This window comes from Primulina huaijiensis, chromosome 12 (genome assembly GCF_012295235.1).
Source record: "Primulina huaijiensis isolate GDHJ02 chromosome 12, ASM1229523v2, whole genome shotgun sequence".
Classification (NCBI taxonomy): Eukaryota; Viridiplantae; Streptophyta; class Magnoliopsida; order Lamiales; family Gesneriaceae; genus Primulina; species Primulina huaijiensis.
This window is the reverse complement of record NC_133317.1, coordinates 5,680,347-5,697,645: the sequence shown is the minus strand read 5'-3', so window position 1 is coordinate 5,697,645 and position 17,299 is coordinate 5,680,347. Positions and strand designations below refer to the sequence as shown.

The 17,299-nt window shown below is 34.7% G+C and overlaps 2 protein-coding genes and 1 non-coding gene across 4 annotated transcripts; all 3 read right to left on the bottom strand.

Moving 5' to 3' along the window:
- Window positions 1-325: 325 nt before the first annotated feature.
- LOC140990096 (trans-Golgi network-localized SYP41-interacting protein 1-like) lies at window positions 326-8,503 on the bottom strand. Of its 2 annotated transcripts, none has more exons than XM_073459673.1 (9): window positions 8,287-8,503; window positions 7,924-8,115; window positions 7,066-7,320; window positions 3,730-6,987; window positions 2,638-3,472; window positions 1,886-2,526; window positions 927-1,077; window positions 769-859; window positions 326-668 (listed from the first exon to the last, which is right to left on the bottom strand). In XM_073459673.1, exons 2-9 carry the CDS (start codon window positions 8,041-8,043, stop codon window positions 566-568), a joined length of 5,454 nt encoding a protein of 1,817 aa, XP_073315774.1. In that variant the 5' UTR covers window positions 8,044-8,115; window positions 8,287-8,503; the 3' UTR covers window positions 326-565. The 2 variants fall into 2 exon arrangements, with proteins under 2 accessions (XP_073315774.1, XP_073315775.1); XM_073459674.1 differs by having other exon boundaries at window positions 769-850; window positions 8,287-8,502.
- Window positions 8,504-8,596: 93 nt separating this feature from the next.
- On the bottom strand, window positions 8,597-8,670 carry TRNAV-AAC (transfer RNA valine (anticodon AAC)). Its single transcript has one exon. It is a non-coding gene; the product is annotated as a tRNA-Val (tRNA).
- A 3,261-nt stretch (window positions 8,671-11,931) lies between these two features.
- Window positions 11,932-17,293, bottom strand: LOC140989909 (putative ABC transporter C family member 15). The gene is made up of 10 exons (XM_073459439.1): window positions 16,448-17,293; window positions 14,943-16,366; window positions 14,759-14,845; window positions 14,072-14,671; window positions 13,825-13,989; window positions 13,447-13,741; window positions 12,836-13,356; window positions 12,672-12,735; window positions 12,355-12,594; window positions 11,932-12,251 (listed from the first exon to the last, which is right to left on the bottom strand). The coding sequence occupies exons 1-10, from the start codon at window positions 17,265-17,267 to the stop codon at window positions 12,142-12,144; spliced, it is 4,326 nt and encodes a 1,441-aa protein (XP_073315540.1). The 5' UTR covers window positions 17,268-17,293; the 3' UTR covers window positions 11,932-12,141.
- Between the last annotated feature and the right edge of the window lie 6 nt (window positions 17,294-17,299).

The following is a 17,299-nucleotide window of genomic DNA, read 5'->3' as shown; positions in this document are numbered from 1 at the left end:
TGTATAACCGTAGCATTCTGCTTGAACTGAATCCACTTGAGTCTTTTAGCATGTAAACATCACTTACCAAAAGTGTCCCCGATTTGAAATTTTCGTTCTACACAGACTTGCTTTCGTCGTGGTAGATATAAGTAGAATCGGGAGGAGAGTAATTTATCTATACTGTTTAGGTTCTTGAAGCATCTTTGGCAAATGCCCACTTGATTCTTCTTTTGCTGAGACGGAAGTGCAGTTGTATGTGCTATTTAACTAATAAAGACTTGAAATATTTTTTCATTATTCGAAAACTTCAAAAGAATTCTATAAAAACAAAAACACTGAAACGTAGCACTCAGTAATGAAATTTATTACACAATGCTTTTGAAATATGTCCCACATCGTAAACAATTTGTAAGCTGAATTCATAACATATCTCATTGCAGAGACTGAACTTAGCAATAGTCGATGTACACTTACGCTTAAGGAGATGTTGAAAAATGAATATGATGATGCTGACTATATCTTCTGTACAAAAAGATAACGTTTCCTAGTTTTTGAAGTCTGGATTGTTCTCTAAGGGCCCGCGTTACAAAATGGTGCCAAATAACCATATGTGCAAGACGAGCCAATAAGCCATGAGACCTAGTCTCCCTCTCGGATGGCTCATCAATGTTCGAGTGCTGGACACCCTGAATAAAAGGAAATGAGACTTTAGAATGATAAAGACAAGAATGTCATATTGAGGACAAGTTGGAGATAAAGCAGGATTTCTCAGCATTTCTCTTTTACCAAATTCCATCTATTCGATCTGCAGCTGTTCTCCCTTGTCTAGGAATCAGACCAGATGTATTCAGGGACTTAAAAATGTGACCTGCGAAAGCTATGTTTCATGTTAGTCCCCATACGTAGAACGTCTTAAGAAAGTAATCGATCCTACAAATGTTTACCTTTATCTTCATCAGACTCTAGACTGTTCATCAACCTGTCAGACTCAGAATTGATGTTGATCGCAAGGTGTTCGCTTGAACCCTTCCTCAATGTGCGTGCATGAGCAGCAGATGGAGCAAGAGGAATGTTGTTACTCGTACCAACTGCTCCCTGAAAGATTAAAATGTGAAAAACCATCATTCTCTATCACAACCAAACCGAGTAGCACTCTCCTATTTTTTCAGAAATATATTCCTTTTCTTTTTTTATTGGTTTCAGTGTGAAAGCAGCACACACATGTTGCAATTGATCAAAATTGTTACATGAACAGTGCCTAAACAAAGAAAATTAAAGGATAATTAAACCTATATGGAACGAGGTAATAGGTATTCCTAAGTACCTCGAAAAATTAGAATAGCACAAAACTAACAAGAACAAGAGTCAGTCATGGCGGTGCAGGAGCCAAGATTTCCTACTTTGTGGTAAGAAAAAAATCATTCGTCAAACTCCCTTTATGCAAAATATTAAGATGGGACTTGGAGTTGGCTTCTGAAAAAGTCTGTCAGATACTCACTCTCTTTATTTGTGAAAGTGATAATGAAAATTTCAATAAGTTAACTCCATCAAGAGCATAGCCTCCATGGTTTCAGTGGCCATATCTTCTTATCAACTAAGTTAGCAATTCATTTTCTAACCATCTATAGTACCTGGGACTCTTTCTAGAAATTTGATTCTTTTACCCAAATTTGAATTGTCAACATCACCATATGAACTGTGAGAAGGGGGGTTAGGAACAGGAAGGATAATTAATGGTCCCAGAGCCAGAAGTGACATTATTTGCCACCTCAAATCAAAGCAAAACTGGAGAAAATATAATAAAAGGATAAAAACATTCTTCACCAACAGCCAATGAGAAAAGGAAAGAGATACACCCTAAACAGTGTTAGCGATGAGAATATATAGACAGAACCAGGTTTACCAAGTCCTGTATTTCTGTTATCTCTAGCTGGGTAGACACGGAAGCTTTGGAGGTTCCTCTTTCCTGGTCTGTCTCAGTCGGAGTAATTTTAGCATTAGTATATTCTTCAAGTACTTTAACCTTATTTGACAAGTCATCAACAATCCTTTCGGTCCAGAGCAACTTGGCACCAAGTTCTTTATTTTCAGATCTCAAATTTTCAGATTCCAGCATTGAGGTCAGTACAAGTTCATCAAGCAAGGGCAATACTCCAGCTAAATTTTGGTCGACCATCATTTCATTACCCCCAAGCTTCTTCACAATGTCTTGCAAACCTGATTTGAGCTCCGATAACTCATTCACCATGCCTCGTGAGTCTTTCTCATTTTTTATATGTTCTTTGACTTTACTCTTCAGAAGTTCAATTTCGGAGATCTGCTTATCAATGATTGACTGCAGCTCTTTCTTTTCATCAGAGAGTGAATTTACCTTCTGCACATATCCATTAAAACTATCTATAATATAAACCAACTTTCTCATATTAGCAGAATCACTCGGCACTTCATCTCCAACTGCAAACGCAGTATCAGGGATTGCAATTGCACTTATCTTACTCCAAATGGATTTTATTTCAGATGCTGATAACAGAGAATCTTCCAATTCTGAAAAAAAACATAAGAAAAATAAACTTTCAAAGTCCAAAGAAAAAAATCCAGACAAATAGCAATAAACACAGTAAATATAAGAGATTTCAATCATCAAGGACTAAGCACCTTGAATTTTGGATAACGAAGCAGAAATTTCTCTCTCTCTTTTCGTCAATTTATCGTCTTTTTCCTGATAATCATCTAGCATATGCTTCATATCATGACATGAGTTTTTCAGCTCTTTCAGATCATTCCCCAACTCACAGGTCTTGTCTAGGTATAGATCTCTTTCTTTCGAGAGTTCACCATAAATTAACTCAGTTTCTTTCAATTTGTTATGCATATCTTCTGTTATACTAATCAGTTTATTTATTACATCCAGAAACTGTTGAGTAATATCTTGATTCTGTCTAGCAGCAAGTAACATCCTCTCAGTTGTCTTCGTAGGGTCGGTAGAAAGTGCTGCTGAAGAATGACCGTCAATTTTCCCCAGATAACCGGAGACTCGGCCATCCAATTTTAAAAATTCAAGAATAGATCTCAGTTCTGATATATTCCTTTGAGCATTCAACTCTAACTCTTGAGTGGCATCGGTACAAGCAGATGATAGATTTCTTATATCACTTTTTAATGACGCTATGGTATCCTCCTGTGCTTCTTTATCTGTTTCAACGCTCTTCGCTTGTTGTTTCATAGATTTTACGTACTTTGTAATAGCAATAATTCTGTCTTTTGTCTTCTGTAAGCTATTTAAAAGGAGTTGAATTGATTCATCCATACAAGAAGAGACGTTTTCAACTTTATCAGCCAGCATCTTGCCTTTCAGATGGAATTTTTCCACAATCTGCTCGATATGAAACGTTATAATCTCACTATCGACTGCATTCACCACATCGTTCAGCATTTCCATATTTAAAGCACTATCAAGGCGAGATAGTGTTGATAAAATTGAAGAAGCATCCTACAAAATTAGAGAATGCTGAGAGAGACCATCCGATAAGAAAAATACACAAGATGGCGTCACATACATCAGAGAGAGGGGGAGAGAGAGAAAGAGAGAGAGATTCTTTTTACTTCTTTTTTCTTGATTGCCTTTCATATGTGCATGCCAGGGGCAAGGAAGAAGGGGTTCCAATACAGCTCGAGTATATTGAACCATGTAGCCTACTAGCATGGAGTAATAATAAAATGAATGCACATTATAAAAAATAATTATACCTCCATGAAGGGACCCTTTTGCGGCACATCTGAATCCATTTCCATAAAAATATCCTCCATTTCTTTTAGTTGGAAATCCATATTTTTCAGTCCCCCTATTATTTCCTTAAAACATAGTTCTAACAAGGTTGACACCGTCTCATCTTCAAGAAGCAAGTAAAGCCGGTTTATCTGACCAGATAGCTCCAAAGAGAAATTTACTTTGCTTCCATGAATTCCAGCTAACTCTTCCATGCAAGATTTCAACTCAGAATTAAGTGTTACTATCTCTTTCTCAGCATTGTTCTTTTCCAGAATGAGATTGGTCATGTTATTCTCTGCCAGTAATGATGAATCCTCAAGCGATTTGATTTTAGCAAAGGCATCAGCAAGCTTGGTAGCATGAGAATCAGCTTCTTCCCTGAGTTTCTTTATCTCATTATCCAGACCCTCCCAACTAATTCGCACCTTACTGTTTTCTTCAGACAGCTGGGAAACATTCTCTTGTGCCTGAGACAGTGCAACTTCAAGGGACTGTATAATTTTATCAGCATCAGCAAGTTTTCTATTATGAACAGCAGATTCTTCCCTTAATTTATGTATCTGCTCTTCTGCAACAGTTTGACTCTCTATAGCTATGTCTCTATCATTCATGAGATGGGAAATATTGTTCTCTGCCAGGGACAAAGCATCCTCAAGAGCTCTTTTACTTGCAGACATCTCTTCAAACTTGCTAGTATTAGAAGAAGCTTCCTTTTTTTCCCTGTGTAATTCCTCTTCCAGAAGCGACTTAGAAACTGAAAGTTCTCTTTTCTCATCCAAGTGCAGAGATATATTATTTTCTGCCATTGATAAGGCATCTTCCAGGGACTTTGTCACAGTCTGCGCTTCAGACAACTTGCTAGCCAACGAACTTGCTTCATCCTTAACCTTCCTCAATTCTTGTGCCATTTCAGTATTTGCAATATCCAGGTCACTGAGATATCCAACAAGCCATTTCACCTTTTCCACAGGCTCTTCAAAAACCAAATTGGTTGGAGCAGCGATGCCTTCAATAGAATCCACAACTCCTCGATGTCTACTGTTGCTCTCTGCTAAGAACTTCTTGAGTTGATCAGCATGTTCCTGTGCAGCAACAAGATCAGTCTCCAATCGAGAAATGCGATCCACATCAAGTGACAATCTTTTGATTTGATCCTGGCAATCATTATAGGCAGATATGTTCAACTGGAGTTCAGATCTCAACCGATCAATTTCAACATTCTTTTCACTAAGAGATCCCTTCAGATTTTCCCGTTCTTGGAAAAGCCCCTTGCCTTTTTTGACAGCCATCGATAACTTCTCCCTGAGCAGAGCGCATTTCTCCTCCAACTGCTCAAAACTTTTCCGCATGCCAGCTTTTTCATCCTTAAGCGTGTTAAGTTCTCGAGTTGTCATTTGCAATTCATTTGACATCCGATTCACCTCCATTCTGTGCAACATATCTTCATCTAAAAGTAGCTCACACAGACTCACTTTGATATCTCTGATATATAGAAGACTCTGGAATCTTTCAAAGATTTCAACTTCAACTAGATCTGATTTGATGTGACATGTTTTTTCCTGAATATTTGCAAGACAACTGTCAATTATGGTCATCACCTCAAATTGATCTGAGTGATCCTCTTGTTGACCATCATTTGCAAGTCCAGATGCCTCGCGTAACATACTTACTATTTGATCCTTTTCCAGTGAAAGTTGATACTCCTTTCTCACAACTGCTTCATATTCTTTTCTCAAGCTATCCAACTCCATTTGAAGGCAGTTCTTTTCCCCAGATTCGGCTAAACGTGATGTATTCAGTTGATCGATCACATTTTCTGCAGCTTCCCTTGCTTTAATTAGCTCATGCTGCAACTTTTCCTGTACTTCGTAACTGTTTTTTAAATCCTGCAATTTAGCTAGAAGATAGCTATTTTTCAGTGTTTCGGGCAATATTAAAGTCATGAAGCGATCAAAATCCCCACTCACAGCTTCATTTGCTTGATCTATCTCTTTTTGTAACTTGATGGCTTCTTGTTTGGATGCATAGAATGACTCCGCAAGCCAACAGACACGGGAATCTAATGAATTAGATTCAATTGTTTCTGGAAAACTTAAAAAAGATAATGCATCATTCATTTTATGGTATTGTAGAGATAAACCCTTCAATGATTTGTTCTCATCTGCCAGCCATCTTAGTTTATCAGTAAAATCTATAGGCTCTGGTTCATCCACTGCCACCACCTCTGATAATATTTCAGCACATTGTTTAAGTATAGTATCCTTTTCTGCAAGGGATTCCTGAAGTGAAGCTGCCGCCTCTAGAGAATCTGACTTCTTTTGCAGTTCAGTGAAACATTTTTCCAACTCGCTGGTTTTTTCAGCCAATGATAGCTTCAGCGAATCTCTCTGCTGCACCAATGCCTTTCCTTTTGTCACAGCCATGCTAAGCTTCTCTTTGATGTTAGCATATTTGTTCTTCTCTTGTTCCAACACAGCACTTAGATTTTCAATTTCTGAGTTTGCACTTTCAACAACTGATTGCTGTTTCTCTAGTTGCTCCAACAATTTTCTATTTTCACCATCTAAATAGCTTAGGTTTTGGAGCAAATTCTCTTCCTTACTTCTAAGTTCAAAAATTTTGTCATGTGCGATCACAAAAGTTTCAATTTCATCCATTGTGTTGATATCTGATCCAACCGCGGTTAAACATGCCCTCAGCTGGTCTGTTTCGGAAAGGAAAAAATTATACTTTTCAACTAAAAACAAAACTGATTTCTCAACATTAGATATTTTTTCTTCTAGTGCTCCTTCCAATAACTCGTCTCGATGGAGGGTCAATGAAAGAGAAGATAATGTCCTGTTCACAATTTCCTCAATGTGCTGATCATTCACATTGCCAGACTCATTTAACTGAAACAAATTTCCATGCTTTGACTCGGATAATTCAGCTACCTTTGTATTTAGAAAATCAATTTCCTGATCTTTTCTACTTAGTACAGCATTTAGTTCTTCAACTTTTCCCTCACTGTGCAAAGGCTTGCTCAAAGCAGTGTCAAGAAGCATGGAGCACTCACAGATCATCTCATTTAAGGATGCACCAGATCCCAAGTTCTTCTCATCCCAACCTTTGCTTTCATTTGGAAAATGATTCACTAATCGATCATCATTTTCAATAGATGAAGGATGTTGCTCCTTCAAAACCTTCAATTGATAACAAAGGCGAGTAAGTCCTCTCTTAAATGCCACCCTTTCTTCCTGCACAGAATAAAGTATTTATTCAGTTCTATATACACAATCACAGATTAAAACAGGACAGATCAACCAAGAATGAACCTCGTGTTCTTGTGCTGATCCATCCTTCTCAGAGACATTCTTTTCTTGCATATCATGAATCATATCCATCTCAGTTGCGAATTCTTGAACTTCATTCCCACTATCTGATTCATGAAACTGGTTATCCTGCAAGAGTTCCTTTTCCTGAGAATTTTGTTGGGTTTCAGAATTTTCTATCTCATCTGGGCAATCAACAAATGTATCCTCCCTTCCCCCATCATCTGCTTCCCTCGTCCCATTGGTCCCATAACCCACCTGCATAGAAAGACATTCCTAACATTAGGCACTGAATTGTAAAGTTATTAACATATTTAGCATATATAAACCGTGCCATTTTCGAGAGTTCAATAAACTGACAGATAAAACAAGAATCTGATGTACCCTCTGATAAAAAGTAAAAGTTCATCCTGAAGATAGTTCTCAGATATTATTTGAAGGATTGTGAACAACCTCGACAACTTGATTGCTAAATCTGAATTCCTCATTTAGAAATCAACCTAGCCAAGTTTTCATCAAGAATCACCAAGAAGTGCTGATAGTCCCAAACAGCCATACTCAGCATTACTGCGTTAAGTGTTATACTCTTCTTTATAATTATAATAAATCAAATCATGCATTCGCTAAGAATATAACAAAACATCCTACCATGAGCATTTTACTCTAAAATTTCAGTTCCTACAAGTTAACATAGAATGCATAATGGATATGTAGATGTAGGACATATATATTTATCATGAAGGAAGCACTATGTTTCCATCAATTCACCTGCAAATAGTACACGAGGAATGGCAGAGACAAATATTCGAAGAAACCAAATGGAGAGATTTTTAATACAATCAATTTTCAAGAAAATGGCACCTGATCAGCCGATTCACCGACTGTATCCACTGTTGCAGCATCTGTAGATTCTACAGGGGAATATTCTCCGTCTTCCCCAGCTAAAGAGCCATCTCTAAAATGATTATCAGGCATTTCCATCAATAATTAAAAGGCGATGAAAAATCCCATCAACCAATTCGCCTGTTTCACCGTTCTTATATCCACCCAGATCTGAAAAATACACAGAGATATTCAATCCACACGCACCAGAATTCGTGAAAATTCAATCCTTTACACTGATTTACAAAACCATGTACCTCTCCAACACGCATGCATATAAGCAAATACATTAAAACGAAAAACAGACGAGGAAAAATTGGGATAAGTGGAAAACGATCTAACCTTTTATCTTTTTGGAAGGAACCTCCACGGTGTTGGCAGAGTGTAAAGATCGTGCATTTATTCGTTACAAGCGATACTTCCCAGCATTGAACACAGGCAGTCTTACATGAATCATGTTTCATACGACACCGTATTTGGCAAGGATCCAACGCTACCGTTTTGATTCACCGTCTTGTCGGGTTAAAACCGTAAAAGAATGACACGTCCCGGGTAAACACGAGAAGCGTGAAATGGCGGTTGACCCGACCCATTCGAGGGAACGGGTCACCGTTATAAAAGAAAAACCGCAGAGATAATAAAATATAAAATATGGCGTCGCCCGGACTCGAACCGGAGACCTTCAGTGTGTTAGACTGACGTGATAACCAACTACACCACGACACCTCGTTGGTTAGAGGCCTCAGTTAAAAATATTTAATTCTTTAAAATACTGATTTAAGTTCTAGTTTATTTGTTCATTTTAGATGATAATATTAATATTAATAAGAATACAAAGGCAAATGTTTGTTCGTCTATAAAATAAAACCGATCGTTAATTTCGTTGTTCAATGCATCATGAAAAACAAACAAATAAAAAAAATAAAAACCAAAACACACACTTCCAATGTTTTACTGTACCTCGCAAATATAATAAAACAGTAGTTATTTTGCACACGCGATGCTTATGTGTACAGTCTTTTTTATCATTATCGATGGATTAAAGTGAAATTTGACAAATTATAGAGGGACCAAATTGATATTTGAATTGTTGAAATAAAAAAAATAAAAAATAAAAGTGTGTGTTGAAATTTTTATAAAAAAACAAAAAACAAAAGTGTAATATTTGTATCACATAAGGGTAAAGTTGGTGTCTTTCTTAGGTGTTTACTATCATGTCCTCAACTTTAATAAAATAGAATAGATGAATAAATATTTGATAATAAAAATATACTTATCGTTAAAATTTAAAATATTTTGAAACTAAGGTTCATCACAAAAATTTATTAACCACCTTGCACTGCACTATTATTCCTCATTTTCTCTAAAATCACGATTAAAAACAATAATCATAAAGCATATTGTATGCACCTGGTGCGGTTATTTATGTTTGTTAAGAGTTTTATAGCACATTGTATACACGGTTTATATTTATTCCACTTATTATATAATTAATTAGTAGTCTAATTATTCAACCTAGTATATAATTAATATTCTAAAAAATGCTAATAAATTATCACTACAATATACATTGATTTTAGTAATTTATATCACTTCAAGAATAAAATGTAACTCTATATTAATTTTATCAAATAATCAATCTTTATATTACCTTTAAATATTTTATCCTTTTAATTTTCTCTCTACATGTTATTTTATGATTTTAATGCAATTTTGTAATTATATTTTTATGGAATTTATAATTAAGTAATAAATTATAGTATTACAATAAGATATATGAAAAAAATAATTATATATGCAATAATGGAATAACATGATAATTACATAATAATATAATAATAACATATTTTATGGTTTTTTAACTAAGAATTGAAAGTAAAAATATTGATAAATTATTTCGGATAATTTATATCAACAATTATAAATGTTAATATATTAATAATATCATAAAATATGAATCTTTTATAAAACTTCGGAGAGTTTAGCTATAATAAGAAATTTAAATATTTTAGTATTACTTGTTTTAAAAAAAAATTATATATCATACAAATTTATAACTTTAATAAAAAAAATTAGTAGTATTTGAAACATTTACTAAGAATGTTTAAGATTTAGGAATTAATGTTTTAAGAGTAAACCCGACCATGATTTTCAAGAACAGTTAAACCAAATATGAACTAAAAAATTTTGTTGGCTTCAGTTTCAAAATCAGCTCTCATAATCTATAATTTTAAGGAATAACTGTTAAACAATTAGTTTCAATGTCTCACGTATTATATGACTATTTTATTTGATATTTAAAAATGAATCATCATAGCAGTTTTTTTAAAATTTATATTTTAGACAAATTTATAAATTCAATAAACAAAATTTGATAGTATGTGATATATTGATTTATAATTTTTAATATTTGTATGTGTTTTTAATTATTTATGAAATTTAAAGAAAATAAAAAAATCCACGGTCAAATAAGTAACATAAATATTGCATATAATTGGACAGTGATAAAACTCTAAAACTTAAAACAAAAATGATTTCAAATGTTTAATACTACGACTTATTTGATATTAAAAAAATATACCATAGAAAACAAATAATTTAAAATGTCTAATGTACACACACATTTAATCAATAAGCACATACATATACATATATATAATATATGTAACAATTATTCATATCTAAAGGCTTGATGAAAAATATAAATTATATACTTTTAAAAAAATTATTCATTAACTAATATATATAAAAATTACTTGGCAGTTAAAAAAAATTATATATTCACATTTATTTTTTCTTTCAAGTGAAATAATACATATCCATATGAAATTTTATAAGGTAATATAAATATAATTTTGATTTTGATTTTAAAATATATTAAAAATTAAAAAAAAAATTAAAATCTTAAGAAAAAAATTAATTATAACCAATGTATGTGTTATAGACATGATTATTTTATTAAATTGTATATCAAAAAATTACATGCATCTGCTCCTCAAAATCAATTATCAATCAAAATCCTAAATAGATAATGCATGAAAAAAAAGGATATTAATGAGCAATTATAATACATGAAAGTAATTTTCTACTTAAAAAAATATATATGATATAATATTTATAATAAATATAAATTATAATGATCATTATTAAACTTTGTCAAAATATTAAACTTTTTACATATGATATTTTAATATTTTTATTTAATTATTTTGAAATCAAATTAAACTAATTTTATTTATTTGGTTATTTTTCAAAATTTTTATGATGAAAATCATACTGATTGTTTAAAATTTATATTTAATAATTATTGTATAAAATTTTAATTTTATTTGATATTTACCATATAATCTTATTTAAATGTGTATTTTATTATATATGTTGATTTATTTATTATTTTAAAATTGTATTTAATAGAAAATTAATAGTCATTAATATAGTCTATAAAAATCGATTTTGATATAAAATTAATTATATATAATTAAATTATATATAATTCTAAAAACAAAGGTAAAAAAAATCTGTAGGAGGCTAAACATTATTTAAAACTAGATATTTGGCACACGCAGTGCATGTGTACGGTTTTTTTATAATTATTGAGGACTTATAAATTATGATTTATGCATTGACAAAATCCCTAATTTGTTTGATTTTTATGTTATTATAGTTTATATGTGGTGTTTGGATGTATATATTTTTAAAATCTGTGTCGATTTATTTCGTTCCATATATTATACTCATTATAATTTAATATATTAACATAAAATCAACTGTTTGAATTTTAATTGGCAAAAAATTTCGAAAGTGAATTATATTAATTCTTAATTAATTTATTTGTCTAATATGACAAGAGATTAAACATAGATAAATAACAAATGATTCAAATTATTTTTTAAAAATGTAAAAATTTTAATTTTATTATATAATTGATATATATGTGCTATACTTCTGGCTTATTAAAAGATATAAAATCCACACAGTTGTTAGATTTGTTCTAACTTTAATATGTATGGACAAGCTTGCTTAGATTTAAATTTCCTTAACACACATGATATAGAAAGTGCAGAATTCTTATATTTTTCATCCTATGAACTTCTACAAGGAGATGATCTGTAAAACTCTATTTGTGCATCGTTAACTAGATCACAGAGTTCTATCTAATTTGTGTCGGTTAGAATCAGCATAAACTTGGAACATATCTCAGTTATTCCCAGTCGATGATCTTCTCAAATATTCCATCACCAAACTCGAAAATGCGGACGAGCTATCCTCAAGCAACTTCGCCGGCGAATCATACTCGATAACCTTACCTGTAGTTGACGCAAATCTTGTCTAGTAAGTAACACGAGATGAAACCAAGATTTTAATTTTAAAGGGAAGACTAACATTTGAATAAATAGTCTCAATTCTTACCTTCACCGATAACCAAGACTAGATCATTGTCAATAACGGTAGGTATCCTATGAGCCACTGTGATGACGGTGCATCCATTTGTTTCTTCTCTTATCGTCTTTTGAATCACGTTATCCGTTGCAGTATCGACTGAAGCAGTAGCCTCATCTAGTACCAGTATCCTTCTTCTTTGTAATAAAACTCTAGCTAAACAAACGAGTTGCCTTTGTCCCACACTCCAGTTCTCTCCATCTTCAGCAACTGCAACATTTTTTCAAAAATTTCATAACCCAAATCAAAATAAGTTTCAACACAAATATCTGAATAGTTTTCAAGACCTGGTGCATCAAGAAGCCTTTGATCTTGCTTAACATTTTCGGCTAGATGACATTTGTGTAAAACCTGTCACTTTGCACAATTTCTAGTGTTATTGGTAAATCATGTGCTCTCTTTCGGTACAAGAAAGTTACTGTATATTTTTTGCGTTTTAACGACCCCTTACCTCCCATATCTCTTGATCTTCATGTTCTTGTAGAGGATCAAGATTAATCCTCACTGTTCCTTGAAACAAAACTGGATCTTGAGGGATTACACTTAGCCGAGACCTTAAATCTTGCAGACCAATCTTTGAGATGTCTATGTTATCGATCAAAATACGCCCTTCTGTATGTTCCACCACTCTAAAAAGGGCTTGGATTAAAGTAGACTTTCCACTTCCAGTTCTTCCAACGATACCGATTTTCTTTTCACCTGGAAAGGTGCAGGTGATTCCTTTAAGAACTTTAGGAAGAACAGGACTGTACTGTACATGGAGATTTTCAATCTCTATTTTCCCGTTGAGTGGCCATTCGGTTTCCGGCCTGAAATTTTCATTTAGAAGTGGAGCTTCACTAGGTACGGAGGTGAACTGAAGAATCCTCTCCACAGAGATCATCTTGTTTTCTACATTGCATAGGTTCCATATTACCCATGCTTGGAGCACACTTAAGTTTAAACCGTATGTTGCTGCTAGTCCTGCCAAGCCTGAAACCAAGAAAATGTGGTGTTTTGTAAGCCTTTGATGCTCCGTTTTTGGAGCACGTAGAAGGAAAATCAAGAGGATAAAGTACTTACTGGGATCAATTGCTGATCTGGGAAGGCTCACTAAGATAACGAGGAGGAAGAAGAAAACCAAGTTGAACAGAAAATTTATTCTAACACAAAGCCACTCCATCGTGCCAGCATTATGAAATACAACTCGAGAATAAGCATCGATGAGATCCAAGTTCTTGTTCATAAAACGAGATTCCTGGTTGAAACTCCGTATTACAGTTGAACCAGATATCGATTCAGAGAAGTGTTGGAGAATCGGGGCTTGTCGGATTGGAACCATACGCGCCAATTCTCTTGCTGTTTTAATGTAATATGCCTGAATGGAAGGTTTTATCAGTAATTAAATTAAAGAGAGAAAAATCTTCTTATGTTTTACAAGGAAATGAAAATTTTTCTTGCCTGATACCATATGGAAACAGAAAAGACGACGACGAACAGGAAGAAGACCTGCCAGGCTACATGGGACATGAGGAAAACAATGCTCAACAGCTGAATAAGAGCGAATGCTAGTCCAGCTAACCTGTATGGAATATCTGTATCCACTATGCTTTGATCTGTAGATGACTGTGATTAAAAAACTATTGTTTTAGTTAAACATTCAATGCTATGTAACTTGAGATGTGAATTCGACTAAAAATCTACCAACCCTTTTAAGAATTCTGCTCGACGGTGTGGAATCAAAGAAAGATAGAGGCGCTCGGAGAATTGATCTTATCATTCCAAGAAATAGGTGTTGTGCTGTTTCGATAGCAATAGTTGATAGCAGAACTGCTCTTCCCAAAACAAAGAACGAGCTACCACCAGAAAGCAACGCAAATATCCCAATCAAACGCTCCCTTGTAACTCTACCTTCTTCTTCTGATCCCCAGGCGATCCAGTAATTGCTGGCCATTTGCAAACCTTGGAACAGAACTTGACACAAGAGGATTATTGGAACTAGAGCTCCTTTATATGCAGAAGTTACAAAGGTAGAGTACACATGCCATTTTACTCTGCCGGTTTCAGCTTCCTCGTGCAGATTTCTATCAGAAACTTGGCTACTTCTGCTCATGTCAACAAATTTTTCTTCGGTTAACTCCATTTGCTGCTTGTGACAGTAACTTTTACCCAAGCCAATACGCTTGGGAGGGCGCACTTGATTCAGAGAACGGCTGTGAGCAGTCATTTGTCTTATGAGTTCCCCATCATGGTTCGAAATCAAATCTTTGTATTTTCCCGACTCTACTATTCTGCCATCTTTCATGACCTGCAAATAAAATATTCATCGACAGTGAAAAGCACCATAAAAATTGTGTTTTTTACCAGGATATGGTATTAAATCTTCACAACTTACCAAGACAAGATCAGCAGCATCCAAGAATTCTAACTGATGAGTAACATACACTACAGTCTTACTATACAAGAGTTGCATCAGACATTTCTGCATTATATATGCAAAAAGGAAACTTAATAGAATTGATCATCAAGCCAATATTTAAAATTAAATATTAAACAAAAAAAAAAGGAAAATCTCTCGCCTTGAACATATGAGCCCCCGTATGTGCATCAACCGCGCTGAAAGGATCATCCAGCAAATATGTATCTGAGTTGTTGTAAAGTGCCCTTGCCATTTGTATCCTTTGTTTCTGACCGCCGCTCAAATTCATCCCTCTTTCCCCTATTACACTCAAATCTCCACAAGCCCACATCTCGATATCATGATTCAATGCACATGCTTCCACAACATTTTCATATAAATCCCTATTCATCGCCTTTCCAAATAGTACATTTTCTCTGATGGTACCTGTTTGAATCCAAGCACTTTGTGGCACGAAAGCTTTTGAACCATAAGTTTTAATTCTTGGCCCTGAAATTCTTGGTATTTCTCCAAGTATACTACAGAGAAAACTAGTTTTGCCAGATCCAACTGAGCCACATATAGCGACCTTGCAACCTTTTGGTATGCTCATTTTCTCAGTAATCTTAATGGTTGGTCGCTTCGCGTCTCTGTTCTCCCAAGCATATTCTCCAGCTTCAATCTCAATGGCAACTCCAGGTGCGCCAGACGCGTGATAATGTATCAGCCTCTTCTGATCTTCTTCTCTTATAAAATTTTGAACTCGATCTATGGATACTTTAGTCTGAGCGATCATAGATATAAGTTCTGGTAAATTGTATATTGGTTCTTGAAGTATTCGGAAAGTGGCTAATGCTGAGAGAACTGTGCCTGAGGCCAAGGGTGTACCTAAAATGATGCAGACTCCAAAAGTAACGACTGAAACTAAAGTTGGCGAAGCCCAAAAAAGAAATGCCACAGCTGAGCTTGTGTAGAGGTATCTTTTAAGCCAGCCTCTCTCAGTTTCCCTCAACTGGAGCAGCTTTTTCAAGAAAGTTGGTTCCCATGAATATAGCTTCAAAACACGCATACTCTTCAACATTTCGGAAGTAGCTTTTAAACGCGAATCTTTAGCCTCCATTATCTTTGTATGTAGATTTTCTTGCATATTAGCAAGTGGAGTATTGCTCACCATTACAAGAATGGTGGTCAGAAGAGCAGCAACAGATGGTAGAGCACCTAAATTCCTGTACAAGATAACTAAGGCGAACATAACCTGAACCGGAAGCAACCAAATCCCGTGAAAATACCAGCAAAAATCTCCGATTCTTTCAACGTCTACGTTGATAAAATTGATGATTTTACCGCTGCTTGTACCACCATACTTCACTGAAAGAGATTTTTTGTATATCAAAACCATTAAAGCCGCCCTGACCCTTACACCAATTCGATGAGCACCAAAATACCACTGCCTCTGAGAGAGTGATTCCAGTGTCTTTGCAATGAAAAAGATCGATGCAAGAATCATACCACGTTGCCAGTTAAGGTTGTCATTCTTAGTTGATAAGAAGTTCACAAAGCTTGGGATTAACAGTGGACCGATATAAGAGGCAGTTGTGTTCACTCCTAGAAACAGTGCATAATAAGCTTACAAAACATCGTTGCATATAACTACAAAAAAGTTTCTTATAAAGACATTTAAGATACCTGCAAAAGCTCCATTAATGATAAGAGGCCGCCAAATGGCGTGGAGTATGGCACTAGGCATAGACGTACTCTGAGTTTTCTGCTTTCGGAGAGACTCTTCGAGCGATGAAGAAGCTTCATCTGCAGTATCTGATTGAGGGATCTCTGGTATGTCTTCCAATTCGAGCTTTTCAAGATGACCCTTTTCAAATAAAGGATTAAGCCATCTAAATGTCAAATGACTCCATATTCCGGCACATGAAAATGCATCAGAATCACGAAAGGTTGAAGATTTCTCTAACTCCTCGCGGAGTAGTGGTTGTGTGGTGTCGTTAAAATTCTTGGCAGAAGTGTTGTTTTGTAAAGCTTTAAAGAAAAGTACAGAAAGTGGAAGGGTTACAAAATCAATTATGTTGGATTTTGGTAGAAATTTTGGAAATTCAATGGATTTGAAATGATCGAGGAGACTAAAAATCACGATGAGCAAATCACGAATGCTGGAAAAACACCACCAAGAAACAAGAGCTAACGGCCACCTTTTGCCTATTCGTTGGGTTCTATTTACCGAATAAACTGCTGCAACGCTAGCTAAACTCCAAGCAATGGATGACAGCGAAACCTCAATCGAGGAGGCTCCGAAAACCCAAATTTCATGAATGCAGAACCCTATATAAGACATGGCGATTACAAGATTCGATAAAGCAGTAATTTTGGCAAAAAGGGTTGGTTTTTCTATCCGGAATGGCGCCTCGGTACTGCAATTTTCCCTTCTTTTCTTCAAGAATTCCATCAAAAACCATAACAGGAATACAATACAAAATGCAACAACAATAAAATCCATGACAACCCCCGACTCAAAACTCAAGAAAGACA

Excerpts from the sequence above, each read along its gene's own strand:
- LOC140990096 (XM_073459673.1), bottom strand. The coding sequence starts at position 8,043 with ATGGAAATGCCTGATAATCATTTTAGAGATGGCTCTTTAGCTGGGGAA. Across the intron at positions 3,473-3,729 it reads AAAAGGGTCCCTTCATGGAG|GATGCTTCTTCAATTTTATC; the intron begins GTATAATTATTT and ends CTAATTTTGTAG. Across the intron at positions 1,078-1,885 it reads TAACAGAAATACAGGACTTG|GGAGCAGTTGGTACGAGTAA; the intron begins GTAAACCTGGTT and ends TTAATCTTTCAG.
- LOC140989909 (XM_073459439.1), bottom strand. The coding sequence starts at position 17,267 with ATGGATTTTATTGTTGTTGCATTTTGTATTGTATTCCTGTTATGGTTT. Across the intron at positions 14,846-14,942 it reads CGGGGGCTCATATGTTCAAG|AAATGTCTGATGCAACTCTT; the intron begins GCGAGAGATTTT and ends TATATAATGCAG. Across the intron at positions 12,595-12,671 it reads AAGGCTTCTTGATGCACCAG|TTGCTGAAGATGGAGAGAAC; the intron begins GTCTTGAAAACT and ends AAAATGTTGCAG.